Source organism: Brachionichthys hirsutus, unplaced genomic scaffold (assembly GCF_040956055.1).
Source record: "Brachionichthys hirsutus isolate HB-005 unplaced genomic scaffold, CSIRO-AGI_Bhir_v1 contig_1202, whole genome shotgun sequence".
NCBI classification, from domain to species: domain Eukaryota; kingdom Metazoa; phylum Chordata; class Actinopteri; order Lophiiformes; family Brachionichthyidae; genus Brachionichthys; species Brachionichthys hirsutus.
In genome coordinates this window covers 1-17,479 of record NW_027180719.1, presented here as the reverse complement: position 1 = coordinate 17,479, position 17,479 = coordinate 1, and the positions used below count along the sequence as shown (strand labels likewise).

Here is a 17,479-nt window from a genome sequence, read left to right as displayed (position 1 = left end):
GCAACAGCCTGAATATGACAAATGTAACTATTCAATCTTAAAGTTTTGTCTAGAAAGATCAACCCGTCCACATTTCTCCACTTGCCTTAATCCATCGGTAACTTTAACAGGGAAGCCAAAGTCTTCCCAAACAGGGGGGCGTAATGAGATGGGCGGGGCTTCCAGCTCAGGCTCCTCGCTTGCCAGGATGCCATTAGCCACGCCTCCAAGCTACCAACGCCCCTCCCTCTCAGTCAATGGTGTCCGACACTCAGCGGCGTCCGTGTGGAAACTCGCCCAGGACTCTAGTTCCGCACGGATCGCTAAGATCGCACCAGTAATAAACTTAAGAAAATAATGCATAAAACCGAACCGAACCGAAAGGGTTCAATGCATCACGTGACCCGTTACACCCCTAATATTTAGGGTCTGCTCATGCAGACACGATTGTTAATTCAAAGTAGCATACATTGAAGTTTGTAAAGCAGAGCGTCACCTACCCCTGGAAGAATCTTCATGTTGTGCAGAGAATTCTGTGCTTCCAAGGCTGATTTACGAGAATAGTATGTTATAAAACAGCATCCTGCCAGGGAATGAAGAAGATACCAGTCACATTCCTGGCTCAGTTACTAAACAATAAAGGGGCTTTGAAGTTATTATTTTATAAAGAGCAACCATATGAATTACAACCAAGGTGGGCTGTAATTCACTGTAAGCCTTCTGTGTGGCATCGTTGTTATTACTATCATATGAGCACACTGAGCAAGACCACGATATCGTCTTACACTTGCTTTGAGTCATGGACTGGACCCTCTCCTCATTCTTCAAAGGACGTCTACATTAAGGGTAGTTTCCGTATAACCGGTACCCTATAGCCCCATGAGGGCGTAGTGCAGTATGAGCGGTAACAAGCAAGTGACAGAAAAGTCATGATGAACAAGAGGAGTAGCAGAAATGATCAGCCTTAATTTTCAATAAATGGTGTGAGCAGAATGTTGTGCATCGGTTTTAGAGCATCTCTACAGATAGATATCAAAGATGTAAAGTAAGACACAAAGGACGCTTAAATAATTATATCCATAATGACAGGTAATTCTTCTGACAGCATTCACATGAATATAAGAGCTCTTGACCCTCAGGCACACTGGAAAAACAGCACCACTGCTAAAGACGTTTCTAGGGGAAACACTGGTGTTAGCGTGCATATTACTACTGTCCATGTGTGTGTGTGTGTGTGTGTGTGTGTGTCTGGGCGGTGACTACAGGCTGACCTTTGCTCTGTGGTGGGTTCTGGCTGCGGTCTCGGAGAACGTTTATCTCATAGACGGCTCCATATGGTTCAAATAGCTCCCGGAGCTGATCTTCAGACCAGGACCGTGGAATCTGTCCCACAAACATCTTAATGGCATCAATGTCCGGTTGGTCAGGGTGGTCCAAAGACCCATTCATCTTCTTACCACTGTAAAGCCAAGTAGATGGAATATAGAATCAAACCTTGATTTGTACACTGGATAAACAGAAGGCAAGCGGTGGTGAAGTAGCAATTCAAGGTAAAGGACTCCCCCGCACACGTTCGCCGAGTAAAGAATATGGAGAAAAATATATCAAACTTTGATAAGGACCACCTGTGCATAAAGGTGAGAATAAGTTTTTCCACAAGTTAACACAGTTCCCAAACACTATCTGTAACAGTCTTTGGTCAAAATAGCAAACAGATGCTGCAGGACAGCGTCCCTCTTTTCTGTCTCGAACAGATGCTACCATGGTAACCGATGGTGACTAAACACTGACATTTTTTTTGACATTTTTCGCCAGAACATTACCACCAAAAAAAAAAAGTATCCAGGCTGTTGTTCTTCAACTGCAGGAGACACAGGTAGAGCGTGGACATGCGGAGCGCAGACAGGGAGAGTCCCCCCACTGTGAGGTCACAGACGAAGAGAGGGCTGCAGACATGTTTCAATACTCGATTACAGAACTATGAAACTAGTGACAGCAAATCCGTTTCTTTTTTTTGCCCCAATGCGACCTGTATCCGATCTTTTCATGCCAGTCTGAACGACACCGATCCAGATCCAGATCCAGGCCACCGGGTCCTAAATCAGATACGTATCCCATCTTTTGCCATGAGACTTTAGTCTGAACGGGCAGGTCTCATTTATCCGACCTACACGTCACTATTGTGCGACTCCGCACCCACGCGTGTCTTTGTAGAGACGTTGCTATCACTGTCCCACAACACGCCATGGCTAGAAACCCGGCTCTCCAACTCTAATGTTCTTAAAGATATGAAGTTGTAAACGTGCTGGCTCCGGTTGGACAACAGTTCTAAAATCTCCACATACCAGTTACCATCCATATTTATTTCCACTGAGCATCACGCACTGCGTGTGACGTCGTCGTGTCCTCTTCTGCGCACGCGGGACACTTTGGGGTCGCATGGCGTCCACAGGAGATCACCAACAATCGGAAACGCTAAAAACAATCCGAATTGAGCACCAAGCCCTGCAGTCTGAACGTAGTCTATAGTCGGGAAAATACAGTACTAATAATATTATCTATCGTAAGAACGTGTACATTTTACCATAGAATCATAACGTGGTCGGTGTTCTGATTAACTCTGCCGAAGCAGCAGTTATGTCTTCGCCGGCGTGTGTTTATCTGTCCGTCCGTCTGCTGGTAAGATAACTCTAAAATATCTGGACGGATCTCTGACATTTTCAGACATTTCAGGAACGCTACCAGGAACAGAGGATTACATTTTGGTGATGATCCAGAAGAGATCCTGGATCACTGAAATTTTCATTAACGTTACAGGCAATGGAGCTCCAGAATGCGTTCAATATCTCGATTGATTATTGACCGATGTCTATGGAATTTGACAGTCATGTAGGATTGGCACCTCCATCTCACCACCAAGCAAAGAAAGCTGGACCCGTGACAAGTCAATTTGAAGATACACATTTGCTGACAAATCAAATATCACAACTGTGATCCAAGACCTGTATATCTAGAAAATCAATGCTTTGCCACAAGTTGTGCTTCAGGAAAATGTTAACTATTCTGAGTGAAAATAGTGTGAGTGATCTGAAGATGACATCCGCCACAACCTTCCACAACAAATCATTCGGAGTAGGACATATCCTCCACTCCTTGTCGAGCCTAGGGTAGTGCATGTTGCTTTGAACGATAGAGAAGATGACACACCTTCATCTTTCTATGGAGACAGACCAAAATACATTGTGTATAATGGAACTACTTACACAGGAGTAGGATTCAAAGAGCAATGGTCCACCATCATCTCAGGGAGAAAGTCCAGTTTAAAAGAAGCCATGGTGATAAAACCTGCTTATTTTTCTTCCTTCTTTAAGATAATGACACTAACTTGCGAAGGTGATCAGAGGATGAAGGTAAACTCCAGGGCTTGTTAAGTCCTCTGTGAAAGTTATGACAAGGCAGCCAACGCACAAAAACACAAAGAAAAACTGTGTGGAAATAAACAAATCCACAGGAAGCTCACTGCAACACAAATAGGATGAACAAAATCTGGCTAAGCAACAGACTCGGAGGGGAAAGGAGCACAAATGACAGACACAGAGCGGAAGGCCCTCAGAGTGGCTTTTCAGGTTCTGGGACTAACTGCATGGAGATCATGGAGACAGAGGGCTGCTGGGATCACTGGGCAGAGAGAGAGGAAGGGCAATTTGGGGTTCCACAATCAAAGTGCTGATGATCCGCAGCCTTTGTAAGAGATTTCCCCGATGCCAGCAGATCTGGCTGCAGTGTCAGATAAACAGGGTGTCAGATTGATGGTGATCAGGCCCAGTGGGCAGAGGGAATGAAAGAGTGAATAGTACTCTCCATCCAGTAGCTAATCCCTGGACTAGCCACCCCAGCAGCTAACAATCAGGTTCCGGCTGGAGGGGGGCGGTGTTTACCCTCTTGTCCAACAGGCTCAATGACACTGGCTTTGCACCCGACAATGCACCACTGTAATATCAATATTCTCTGAATACTATTAATCCACTGCAATATGTATACTCTGTACTGCATCACCCCTGCCCTGTATTACCTCCCCACAGTCTTGCCTGTTCATGTTTTGTTTGCACTGCATTTTGGTTTTGGTTTTATTGCATCATCTTGTCTTGTATAACATATTTTTCGGATAAGTCGCGTCAGTCAATAAATGTGGCATAAAGAATAAAAAAAAGTCGCACTACCAGAGGTAATAATGAAAACAAGGCACAGCGCGTAACAGTCATGACGTCTGGGCGAGGTCGGGCCACATCAGGTATTCCACAGAAGAGATCAATGCGGCTAAACCTCTCGGCCATAACAAGCAGATCTTACTTTTCCAATTTCCTGAAAAAAGTGGCTTAGAGAAAATGTATAAACATTACTATTTTCAGCATTTTTAACAATCAAAAACTCAAAAGACATTCTTGAGATATTCATTCATTGAATAAAAATAAATTTTAAAAAATCATATAAAACTCGCAGGCCGCATTAGCCTTAAACTCTCATCTTGTCCTGCGGGCCACAAACGGCCCTGGTTTAAATGGTACGTAACCATTTTATAGCATGAATTCATGTTATTTAAGTCAAATCAAGTGTTGCTTTGCCTCCATCCCGCTGGCCCAGACAAGCACCCAAAGCCATGACATGGGGAAACTGAAGCAGAACAAAGCCACACCGTTTGAGCTGAATTCAGTGTTTGGGCGAACCTTCTAACAAACACATAGTAGGGCCCCCCCACTGCCAGCCACATACAGAATAATAGGTTTCACACATTCTCTAATTCAATAAATTCCCTCTATATTTTACAAACTGAATGAAGTATACTCTGAATACAACACACGTCTGTGAAATAACCAAGTTAGCCAAACTAAAATGTTGAGAATAAATGAAACACTTTGGTCTGCCATGGTCAAATTATATGATCACTCCCCATCAATACAGAATCTGGATCTTTATATGAACTTCGCTATACACACACGTCTAGAGTGGAACTCCATAGAGAAATATTTATTTTCAGGAGTTGAAGAAAGAAATGGAAGAAATTCTCTGAAAAATTATAAAATATAGTATATTATATTAGAATAACAGCTTTATTCCTGCTTAGAAAAAAACTAGTCAACATACAAGCAAATACTAGAAAGGTACTCGGAGAGCGCAGACATCATAGCTTTGGAAGACGCAACAAATCCGTTTTCCCACTAATTCGCAGATCTCGGTAAAGACGGCAGAAACAGAAGCTCCTGTTGCCTCCCAAACTTTAAGGCCGCTTTCACACTGCACCAAGAGGACTCAGTTCCTTTGGGAGCAAATTCTTGCATTCATAATTAGTTGAAAGGTCTGCGTTCACACTGATTTCTTCGCGGAGTGAACTTTTGGAGCAGCGTCGCGTGGCTGAAAGGGCGCTCGTCGATTGGACAAAGTAGAAGGGGAAGTCCCGCCCTCTCCCATGTTTGTTTTGAGTGCGCCGTTACGGCTGCTGCTCATTCACGGAGGGGAAGCTCATTTTGTTCTGGCCTCCATCATAAATGTTAATAATAATAATACATTTTATTTATATAGCGCTTTTCTGGAAACTCAAAGTCGCTTTCCACAGTGTACATAATATAAAAACAGCAAAGAAATACAGAAATACAGAAAATAAAAAGTTAACACGGTTTAAAATATCAAAGAAAAACGCTTTTAACAAAGACAAAGTCGCTGGGGATCCGTAAAGTCTCCGGATCAGTTCAGTACTACGGAATGAAACACTTGGGCAATGTTTACGGGCGTTTCAAGATCGCCGATTCGCTGATTTCACTGTCAATGAAAAAGGCCTCAGGCAGATCATCCAATCACCATGCCCCAGAGACACTGATGGGCGGGACAAAGCCCAGCATTTATCCAATGACCGTCCAGTTTCGATGCTCATTCTTGACTGTGTTAAAGCGCCGTGGAGCTGCGTCAGTTACCGGTGATACGTAGCTGGTGTGAACGTGCATCCGGACTCTGGAGAGGACCAAAAAAGTCCGCCTGAAAAGGAGGGTCTCGGTTCCTTTGGGCGGAGCAAAGGCAGGATCAGCTGTCCGTAGTGATGCTACGCGGTACATCTCCGGTAGAGGAAGTACAGCGAGTACTCCAAGCTGCTCTGCAGGGGAAGCTCAGTTACCAGAAAAACTACAAGTAGTGAAATGTGTACCGCTGTGTGTAGATTTCATGAACTAAATATGCGTTATAATACTTTAATCTTTTGTTCAGCAGCTCCACGGTGCTTTAACAGTCCAGCGCGGAGCGGAGAATCAGCTGATCAACAGCGATGGTTTCTCATTCCGTTGTTCTGAACTGATCCGGAGACTTTACGGATCCACAGCGACTTTGTGTTTGTTAAAAACGACTAGCGTTGTGTAACATTTATGATGGAGGCCAGAACTAAATGAGCTTCCCTCCTTGAATGAGCAGCAGCCATAAAGGCGCAGTCAAAAGAAAAAACATGGGAGAGGGCGGGACTTCCCCTCCTATTTTGTCCAATCGACGAGCGCCCTTTCAGCCACGCAACGCTGCTCCGAAAGGTCGTTTCGCAAAGAAATCAGTGTGAACGCAGACCTTTCAGCGAATTATAAATGCAGGAATTTGCTCCCAAAGGAACCGAGTCCCCTTGGCGCAGTGTGAACGCACCCTTACAGAGGCGATTATAATAAGATGAAGGCTTCTTACCTCTCCAGAGCCAAGTCTGAAATGTCAGAGTTATGGAGGGGGAGAGTGGGCCGCCCAGGTTGCTCTGGAGACGCATACACCGTGTCGGGCTCCGGGTTATCCATCCAGGGCCTCGCACTACTATCTCTAGCGCACACAAAAACAGGACCCACAACACAAAAACAATTACACAACGAAAATAAACAGAAAACATCTGGACATAAGACGGGCTGAGGTTCTCAGCTTCAGTCAGTAACTCGTGCTAAGCAGAACACACACAGGGGCCCTTTCCACGAGCGCTGGATACAATTCTAATAAAACAGAGGAACCTTAAACCGTTAGAGTACATTGGTTGTGCCTTTGAACAGATTTTTCTCATCTCATGCGCTGACTAGAGGTTGGCGGCTGGGCATCTCCTCCGTAGCGTAGAACACTATTCTCGGTGCACCAATCAATGGGAGGATATCTAATGTAGATTATTTTATTTTATACTGTTAGAGAAGATTGTGTGTGTGTGTGTGTGGGGGGGGGGGGGGGGGGGGGTAATTTGGCTACTTTTACAAACTGTGTACTGCTCTATACAGGAAATATTAATTACACATACTACTCTGGACTGTAGTTACATCCATTATAGACCATGGAGAGTAAATGGGTTGAAACGATTCGATACCTTCACTCCAAAAATAATCATTAATTCCTCATCTCCGGGTAATCATCCAGTAAATCGTAAAGTACAATCTACGGTGTTTCACACGGATTATTTTCAGTGTGGCACAAGGCGTGCGTGTTGCCCACCAAACACAGGAAGCAGATGTGGGCGACGACAAAAGGGAAGACGCATGACAGACGAGGAGCACCTCAGATTGAAGCTGAAGCAGGACGTCCTAATGTGGGCTCGTTGCAGGATCGTCCTACTGTAGCACGTCTTCAGTGCTGCAGGCGCGTTAGAGCCCAACGCGCCTGACTACAGGCGAGGCGTGGTACACCCCAGACGTGTTCCCAGTGCGGCGCGGAGCTGCATAACCATGAAGCTACTGTAATACTACGAGATTGTCTTCCTGCTTTTTCAGTGAATCATTAGTCTCAATTTTGTGTACAAAGCCCCACCATGTACCCTTGAGCAAGCAGCTGAGCTGACTAAGACTATTTTAAACATGATTGAGTCAGACTTGTGCCAGCAAAGCCCCGTCGAGGACGGCAACTTCAAAGCAACGAGTTCCAATTTCACCTCGATTACAAGCTTCCATCAAGAACCCTCTTCACAAAACAGATTAAAAAAATAAAGTTATCAAAGAAAATATGAAGCGAGGTCTGTGAGACACCGACAGCAGACAGGTGGACGAGCGTTACAGCAGAGGCTGACATGGGGGCGACATCTGGAGAAGAAATGGAACACGGGGTCCCCCTGCCTCATAACAATACCCCTAGAGGAGACACAAGCAGTGTTCATTTGTTCCTTTTATCTGTGCCTTACGTTGATACCTAAGAGAAAATGCAAAGTAATTGTATTTATTTTTAATTGCATTCCAGTAAATGTGTTTCTTTTCACAGAATGGTGTGAAAATATGCACGGACTCTCATTTGGAGTTCCCGTCCATGGTGTGTTAACAACCAACAGATCTGCCTCCCAAACAGAGACGCATAACGTAACGCAAAAACAAGCAGATTTCCCCAGAAGGACACCAGTTGGTTGTTTATTAAGTGCAATGCTTTATTTTCCTATATATATTAGGAACTGATTCGTAACCAAGTAAAATTCTATTCGAGTTGTCGGTCTTTTCGGTGGAACACCCAGTTACTAAACTATTCTGGGAGGTGCAGCCCCGAGTAACAAAGTGAAACGCATGTAGAACAGCTGAGCTAGCATCTGTCCGGCCACCGGAACAGCAACAAAGACGCGACTCCGTCGCCATAGCGCGGGATTAAAGTCCCACCCCGAGTGCACAAACGACCAACCATTAATATACATGAAAGCCTGGCTCAAAGAAAAGCTCAGGACCGGAGGGCAGCCGTGTCACGTCCGGCATGGAGTGTGAACTGGTACCTGGAGAGGTGTCAGTTCACTGCCTGAGCACTGTCGAGGTGCCTTTGAGCAGGGCACCATACCCCGCAAGCTGCTGCTAAGGGCACCGCTACATGGCTGCCCATTGCTCGACAATCTCTCCACCGTTTGATGTCTACGGGCCTGTTGTGTGTGCGTGTGTGTATCACGTGTAAGAATGCCTCCACTGGGGATCAAAAAAGTTCAATAAAGTTAGATTAAACATGAAGTTGGAATGTATTCCGAGCACCCAATCCCTCATCATATGCCTTTGACAGCTGAATGTATGTTTGTGTATGAAAGAGAAATGGGTTATAGAGTTTCGTTTGGGATCAATAAAGTATCGATCCATCTCAAAGCTCATAGTAGCTCAAACAAGTCCTCCAAAGTCACAGCTTAAAGCATGACGATCACTGCAACCAACAAACAAAAACACTCCGTGTACCGTTTATACAGGAATATAATCAAATATAAACTATCAGATCGTTTTTACACACTCGGAGAAACTCCAAGTAAATGGAGTCAAACGTCGCTTCAAATGGAGAACCAGCCGGATCACTGCAGCCCGGGCCGAGCGCCGAGGCGACAGGTGCGGGACAGGTAACAGTGACTTCCGTGTTCGGTCGGCGTCACGTGCGCGCTTTTTGCGTAATAGCGATAAAGATACACCCTTCATAAACCCGATCCTTGCTAGTCACGATAGCCGTAGCATGCTTATGCAGACTAAAATAGCTGCCGTGCACGAGATAATCCCGTGAACCGGATTAAAGTGTTCCGGATCAGGCCCAGACAACCAGCTGCGAAGCGAACTAAACACCGGAGCTAAACACGAAGCTAGCTGGTAGCCTCGCGCGCTGCTAACGCTAGCTAGCTCGAACCCACGCGGAGCTACTCACCCGGACGTCGACGAGACCCGTGCCTAAAACAAACGGCCTTTTGGGGTGCGCGTCGGCGCGATGCTAACGATGCTACCGATGCTGTAGTTCTGTAAACAACCTAACTGGTCAAGTTGTGATTTGTCGTTTTTGAGGTTTTGCTAGCGGTCGCTGTAAAATGGCTGCGCCGTCACCACCCGGCGGCTGGGGGGGGGGGGGAGCTGGGACGAGCTACCCGGGCATGCAAGGGTTTCTTCGCAATAAATTAAAATGGCAGCCAATAAAAGACAACAGTTTAAGAGCGAACCCTTCACGTACTAAGCCTTTCTGTTACGCAGAGCTCTGTGCAGCCGGTGACGTGTCGCGCAGTCCCCCCGGCCCGAGTGTAAAGTGGTATGGTCCAAATAAAGGCAGCGCATGCATGTGACGTGAGCGACAGCAAACTGTGCGCCACAAACACATCAGCACACGTGCACGCGTTTATACTATTGACAGTTTATTCACGCGTGCTATCACTGACGTCACAACTATTAATTCAATGACTTCATGATCAAACAGCCATTTCCTGTTGCTAATAAAAGCCGTTTGAGTGGCTAATCTTGAACTTTGTTGTGAGTAGATATTAGTTCACGAGATGAGATGTAAATAAAATATTTGATGTTGGATGTTAAAGAACTTAAAATGAATGAACATCCATTTCCATGAAAAAGACCGAATTTGATGGGGGGGGGGTCGGTCACATGACCCCCCCCCCACGTGAAGTCTACGATTACGTCAGCGTCCAGTAGGTGGCAGTAAAGAGATGTAATCACAATAACCACCAACGAAGAAGAGAAGGACGGTCACGGCGCTGTAGGGGAAAACATGGCGGCGCCCGGTCGGGCTGTGTAATGAACCCGTTTGCCCCGACGCGTTGAGTCCCGGTGGGCATGTGGGCGAACGGGAAGGCGGCGGGAGCGGGAGCGGGAGCGGCAGCCTCCGTGCGGATCCTCGAGCGCCTCCAGCGCCGCGCGTGGAGGAGTCAGACCGAGGCGAAGGCGTGGAGCCCCCGGGGGGGAGCCTCTTCTTCCGGGCCTCCGTGGAGCCCCCGGGGGGGAGCCTCTTCTTCCGGGCCTCCGTGGAGCCCCCGGGGAGGCTCCTCTTCGGGGCCCCCGTGGAGGCTCCTGTTCTTCGGTTCGGATCAGTTCGCTGTGGAATCTCTGAAGCGCCTCAGATCCAGCAGGTACGAACACTTAACGGCGCGTCATGTGTTCGAATGCGGGAGGAGTACTTTGTGTACTTCCCGGTAATGTACACAATACATTTAGTATATTAATGGGATTGGAACCTCTGACCCTCCTGCTGGTCACATGTTCGAGTCCCATTTCCCACCAAAAATCCAAATTAGTTGAGTTGGTTTCACTCGCTTGTGTGAATGATCGTCTCTGTGTGTGGCCCTGTGATGAACTGGCGACTTGTCCAGGGTGTGCCCCGCCTCTGCCGTTTGCTGCTGGGACAGGCTCCAGCACGACCCGGTAACGGGCCCGGTAACGGACGACGCGGTCGGGAAGATGCATGAATATTGTATTACATTATCTATCATCCCTGTTTGTTTGCCATGAACATGACAAGGAATAGCATCACTGGGATGATTCTGGATTATTATTATTCTGGGGATTATACTGTCCACTGCTGGCCAGCTGAATGGATTATCGGCCCTCGTCTAATGACATCAAGGAAGGACACAAAACGACTCTGAGGTTCACCGACGGGTTCTCTGATCGGGTTATTGAACCGCCGATGAAGGCTAGCAACGTGTGATGGTCCAGGCAGGGGTCTGGGAGGGGTGCAGTGTCCCTGCAGTGTGTGTGTGTGTGTGTGTGTGTGTGTGTGCGTGTGTGTGTGTGTGTGTGCGCGTGTGCGTGTGTGTGTGTGTGTGTGTGCGTGTGTGTGTGTGTGTGTGTGTGTGTGCGTGTGTGCGCGTGTGCGCGTGTGCGTGTGTGTGTGTGTGTGTGTGCGTGTGTGTGTGTGTGTGTGTGTGTGTGCGTGTGTGCGCGTGTGCGCGTGTGCGTGTGTGTGTGTGTGTGTGTGCGTGTGTGCGTGTGTGTGCGTGTGTATACACACATGTGTTTTAGTTATTTTGCGTTGCTTTATTCCGTTATCCTGGCATTTCTAAATGGAGTGAACGACCTCCGCCTGACCTCCGCCTTCTGTTTCCAGCCGTTCCGGGGAAGGGATCGTGGAGTCTGTCGAAGTCGTGACGTTGCCCAGTGACGTCCCAGTGAGGAGGTTCGCCCACCACCACCACCTCCCGGTCCACAGCTGGCCCCCCCCCAGCGTGGACGGGCGGTTTGACGTCGGCGTGGTCGTGTCTTTCGGCTGCTTGCTTCCGGAGACGTTGATCAGCAGGTTCCCGTAGTGAGTGCAGCCCGTCCTGCGGTGCGGTTCTGCTTTGAACCCGGCTGGAACCGAGACGCCCCCCCCCCGTCCCAGCAGCCCCCGGGGATCCCTTCCCGGACTGAACTTGCTTTGTGCTTCTGTGCAGTGGGGTTCTGAACGTTCATCCCAGCCTCCTGCCGCGGTGGCGCGGCCCGGCACCGATCTTCCATACCATCATGCACGGCGACAGCGTGACGGGAGTCACGGTCATCCAGATCCGTCCTCACAGGTGTGCCTGTGGGACAGTCAGCGGGGCTTTCTGCCCCCCACTGCATTAAACATGCCTGCTCATCCCAGGTTTGACGTGGGGCCCATCCTCAACCAGGACCTCCACCTGGTACCTGAGAAATGCACCGCTGACGAGCTTGGAGCTGCCCTCGCCACGAAGGGCGCTGGCCTGGTGAGCGGTGGGACCGTCCCGGTTAGAAGACGGTTATTGGATTTCTGACAGAATGGGTCCTAGCGTTGGTGTTTGCGTTCTGGATTCCAGCTGATGGACACGTTGAGGACGTTACCGGAGAAACTGGCGCGTAAAACCGAGCAGAGGCAGACGGGCGGAACGTTCGGTAAGTGAAACTACTGCAAAGACAAATGAGCGAAAGGTTCTCCCAACTTACACGCCGATCCCCTCCAGCAGCTCCCAAAGTCAGCACGTCCATGAGCTGGGTGCTCTGGGAGGAGCAGACCTGTGACCATATTGATCGTCTGTATCGCTCCATCGGATCCCGAGTATTGGCCCCGCCCCGTTTAAACAGCGAGAGGTTCTGTGTGGGACTCGGCTTTACCTTCGTGTCTCTGTCAGATTCCTCTGAGGACCACATGGATGGGCACGACCGTACGGCTGCTGGAGCTCGTAGGCAGAGGTCACGTGTCGTTATCAGGTAAGTTCGTTCCACGCTGAATGTTCCTGTAGTTGAAGCTACAGGATTTCTGCTGACATCACTGACAGGGATGGGCTTTAATAACATTCATGCGACTCCAATCAACTTTGTTTTATATTTGATTTCATACATTTCAGTTACCGTATTTTCACGACCTTATGACGCACCTGCTGATTCGCCGCAGTCTCATTAACAGCTGATTTTTCGGTATTTCAAACGTACGAAGGGCGCGCGGATCAAAAGGCGCCGGCATGATAGGTGCGCAAAATAAAGCAGGAGCAAAACTGAGTTTGGTACTCACATCTTTAATCGTCATCAATCAAACAAGCATACTAGTGCGCGTTTTAAAAAATAGAGCCGGAGCAAAACAGAGTCATTAATCAAACCCATCAAAGTCCTCATCCTCTGTTTCTGTATTAAACAGCTGCGCTAGATCTCCGTCAAACATGCCGGCCTCTTTCTTCACTGTCAGAGTCTTGCCGTGCCGTGCGTGCCGAAGGCTCAAACAACAATGCTAGCAGACAGTTAGCCGAAGCAGCTACAATCCAGTCAAACTGTGGCGCTGCGCTGCCTTCCACTCTGAGTGGAACTGTGTTCTCCTTCTGTCGTCCAGCGCTCCCACGCAGCTCGCAGTTTAACGTTGAACGGTTGGAGTTCTTTGGTTAATCCACCGGGGATGACGCTGACAAGCTAGCTTGCTAGTTAGCGCGTTAGCTGGCTTCACTCCGGTTTAGACCGTATCGGTGAGATCGCCGCGCACGGAGTCGCCGATCGCAGGAGCCGAGTTGCTGCAGGTCTTCTTCTTGCTTCCTCCTCTTCCTCCATTGATTCATTAATGCTGGATTCTCTCCCCGTTGCTCTATTCCCGTGTTCTGCTGCGGGACCGGCAGCCACTTCCGTCAACACGCCATAACAGTTTACTATGGTGAAGCGCATCGGCATATCACTCCGCGAGGCGCCTGACTGAGTCCGCCTTACAACAACAAATAGGCCGCGCGGACCAATGGACGCGCGGCACATTTTGAAAAAAATCTAAGACTTTTAGGCGCGTCCTATGGGTGTGAAAATACGGTACATGGCCTTACATTAACAGAATACAACAAACTGCTCTGATTTCTTTTCATGAAGATCCACCTCGTAGTTTTTCCGTAATCCTGCAAACGCAATGTCTACCCCAATCTTTCTAAAAATTGCGACAGTATCCGCAAACCGGGTCCGATCCAGATGAAATTTAGTGCTGCGATAGAGAGCCCCAACCTGCATGACCGTCAAATTCCATCATCAGCAAAATGTAATCATCTGTAACATTCCCTGAAAAATCCTCAAGACTTTAGAGTTATTTTGCTAACAGACAGACAAGCCGATGATTGGCCGGCCTCTGTGGGCGGGATCACAACGAGGGCAAACCCTTCTTCACGCCATTGTATGTAACCCTAATGGCGTCACCCGGGGCAACACTCATCACAGGTTTGTTGTTTGCAGATGAAGAAAAGAGACCAGCTCCCGGCTCGGTGAGATATCAGAAGGACTCCAATACGCTCGCTGTCTGCTGCAAGGTTGGTCGTGCCTTCATTCGGGCCCCCCCTGCAGCCTTCCTCCGTACTCCGTCCCCGTGGGTGTAATTAGTGATTCATTGGACCTCTCCTTTATTCCATCTTTACTAATGATTTGCCATATGTTTAGCATAAGGCAAGTATGCACATGTATGCTGACGATTCAACAATTTATTATGCAGCAAATGAGTGCCTAGAACTCAACCAGGTGTTATCTTCAGAGTTAGAATTAGTTCATGATTGGATAAAACAACATAAGCTGGTGCTTAATATTTCAAAGAGTAAGTCCATCATTATTTTATCGAGATATAAACAGTTATCGATGCAAACTTTGAATCTTCATTTGGAGGGTAAACCTATACAGCAGGTGGGCAAGGTCAAATTACGAGGCCTGAAAGTAGATAGTCATTTGTCATGGGTGGAGCACATCGACTCAATCGTTAGGAGAATGGGATGTGGTATATCTACGGCAAGAAAATGCCTTTCTTTTGTTCCAGCACGCATTCTAGGACAAGTTGTTAAATGTTTAATTTTAAGCCACCTGGACTATTGCTCACCTGTCTGGTCATCTGCATCAAAAAGTATTCTGAAGAAATTACAAACAGCCCAAAACAGAGCAGCAAGGCTAGTTTTACATTGCCCTCCGAGAACGAGCATAGACAGCATGCATCGTAAATTACCATGGTTACCATTTGAGGACAGACTGGCAATAAACACCGTTACATTCTTCAGCAACAGCATTTATTCTGGTAAACCTGAGTCATCAGATGCAGTGACGTCCAAAGACAGTCACTCAGTGGAGCCGCTGCCCTCTGCACATCCGTCACTCCAGCAACAAAACCTCATTCAAATACAATTTAAGAAGGCATTACTTACAGCTGATCAATGCTCCTGTAATGATCAATTAAATGTTTGTCCTGTTTTCTGGACGCTCTCTTGGGATGTTTTGACGATGATTACATGAATGTAAAGTCTGTTCAGGTATATTGATATGATGTTCTGTATGGATATGTAGTGTGGATATCTAGTGTGTATATGTATTGTGTATATGTACAGTATAGTGCTTTCATGATTTGAGTTATGTTGCGTGTAATCCCGGACCCCAGGAAGACTAGCTGATACCACGGTAACAACTAATGGGGATCCTTTTTAAATCAATAAATCAATAAATCAATTGAAGGGCAGCTTCACACCGACCAAAGCGGCTGCAGTATCTTAAACTTAGTTTAGGCTATTCGGGATATCAGAGTTGCCCTAGCGGAACCTGTTTGGGAGGGAAACGGGGGTGAACGCTCTGCCTTGATGCGTTTGGTAAAATAGGAGCCCGGATAAGCGGTTCGATTGTTGAACGCTGCTTCCTGTTCCAGGATGGCTGGGTGTCGTTCCAAGCAGTGTGCCTGAAGAAAAGGCTGACGGCAGCAGATTTCTATAACGGCTACCTGCACAAGTCGTCCGGAGGACACTTCGTCAGCAGAAAGTGAGGAACCGCAGCAGCGATGCCTCCATGCCGTAAAAACCGTGACATGGGGTCACCTTTATGATTTGTTCATCTTGTCTGTTTTAAGACATTTGCATTTACTATATTACTGTAATTACACTGTATACTTGTAATAAATGAAGATGTTGGAGACTGATCAAAACCAGAAATAATCCAGAATTATTTTTATTCGTTCGTTTCTTTCCGCTTTGCGGGTCACGGGAGCTGATGGAGCCGATCCCATCTTGCTATGGGTGAGAGCCGGAGTACACCCCGGATGCATCGCCAGCACATCGCGGGGCCTCACAAAGATGAACAGCCACTCGCGTGCTATGGACAATTTGGGGCAGCCAATTGGCCAAAATGTAAAACGGGAGAACCCGGAGAGAATCCCCAACCCGGGGAGAACGTACCTTCTTGCTGTGAGGCGACGGCGCTAACCACCCCGCCACCGTGCCACCCCATCTTCATTGGTTGCGTCTCCTGAAATTACTTTTATGAAACACATTTAGAGTTTTTAAATTTGATCAACTAGTGTATAGAAGTGTCTAATTCAAAACGTGTCTGCCATACAATTATTGATGTAAGATCTGTCTGTCGCATTTCACTCAGCAGTTAGCATGTACGTGACTGAACACGAACTTGGACTCCGTTTTAGCGAGAACCGTGGCAGGCAAGCAATAGGAGCACCATTTGTCAATCACAGACAATGACCCGCCCCCAAACGCGCCAAAATAAGACAAACTCCGCCCCTACTTCATGTACCGGTACTTCAAAATAAACTAGAACACCACGGCGACGCAGCTCTTGGTATCTTTATGCGCCAACCATGAAAAGTAAAAGTGAATTGGAGTTGATGTGTATTTTTAACTGATTTTTTAATCCATAATTGGGGTGTATCCGTATGCAAATGTAATGGAATCTAAGTTCGACAAAGTCCCATTTTCAGATTTATTTCATCAAGATCCATCCAGCAGATTTCCGTAAATTAGCAGGATTTTCTTTCAGCAATATAGCCTACGATACGGTGGATAAAATAAAAAGTAAGTTGGTCACCAGAAGCAACGCTTGTGCTTGTGTGTAGCTTTAGCTAATTATTCTTATCGTCATAATCATTTCTGATCCTAGAACGTTCCGGTTCTCGTGGCGTAGTGGGTTCTCTCTGGGTTCTCCGGATTCCTTCCACCTCCAAAAACACGCATCTTATGTGAATTGATTACTCCAAATTGTCTGTATTGACTCGTGTGTGTGAAGAGAGCTGCTGATTGGTTGATATTATGGTACGCCAATCAGAAGCAGAGCTGGGCGGGGCGGGCTGATGCGTCAGCATAGTATGCCTAATAACAGTGACTGAGAGGGCGACACCCTGTGTGACTGTAATTGTGACTGTAATTGTACTGTAATACATGCTACTGTGTGACTGTAATTGTACTGTAATACATGCTACTGTTTGACCGTGCTTGTACGGTAATACATGCTACTGTGTGACTGTGCTTGTACTGTAATACATGCTACTGTGTGACTGTGCTTGTACTGTAATACATGCTACTGTGTGACTGTAATTGTAC

General features: G+C 47.2%; 1 protein-coding gene and 1 long non-coding RNA gene across 3 annotated transcripts; one reads left to right on the top strand and one right to left on the bottom strand.

The window, feature by feature from the left end:
* Positions 1-475: 475 nt before the first annotated feature.
* On the bottom strand, positions 476-9,731 carry LOC137916547 (uncharacterized). Of its 2 annotated transcripts, none has more exons than XR_011106516.1 (4): positions 9,604-9,731; positions 6,688-6,813; positions 1,251-1,438; positions 476-562 (listed from the first exon to the last, which is right to left on the bottom strand). It is a non-coding gene; the product is annotated as an uncharacterized lncRNA (long non-coding RNA). The 2 variants fall into 2 exon arrangements; XR_011106517.1 differs by having other exon boundaries at positions 9,709-9,728.
* Positions 9,732-10,445: 714 nt separating this feature from the next.
* Positions 10,446-16,072, top strand: LOC137916546 (methionyl-tRNA formyltransferase, mitochondrial-like). The gene is made up of 9 exons (XM_068759533.1): positions 10,446-10,804; positions 11,782-11,979; positions 12,107-12,229; positions 12,298-12,400; positions 12,491-12,566; positions 12,638-12,729; positions 12,803-12,881; positions 14,364-14,437; positions 15,802-16,072. The coding sequence occupies exons 1-9, from the start codon at positions 10,512-10,514 to the stop codon at positions 15,913-15,915; spliced, it is 1,152 nt and encodes a 383-aa protein (XP_068615634.1). The 5' UTR covers positions 10,446-10,511; the 3' UTR covers positions 15,916-16,072.
* Positions 16,073-17,479: the final 1,407 nt, after the last annotated feature.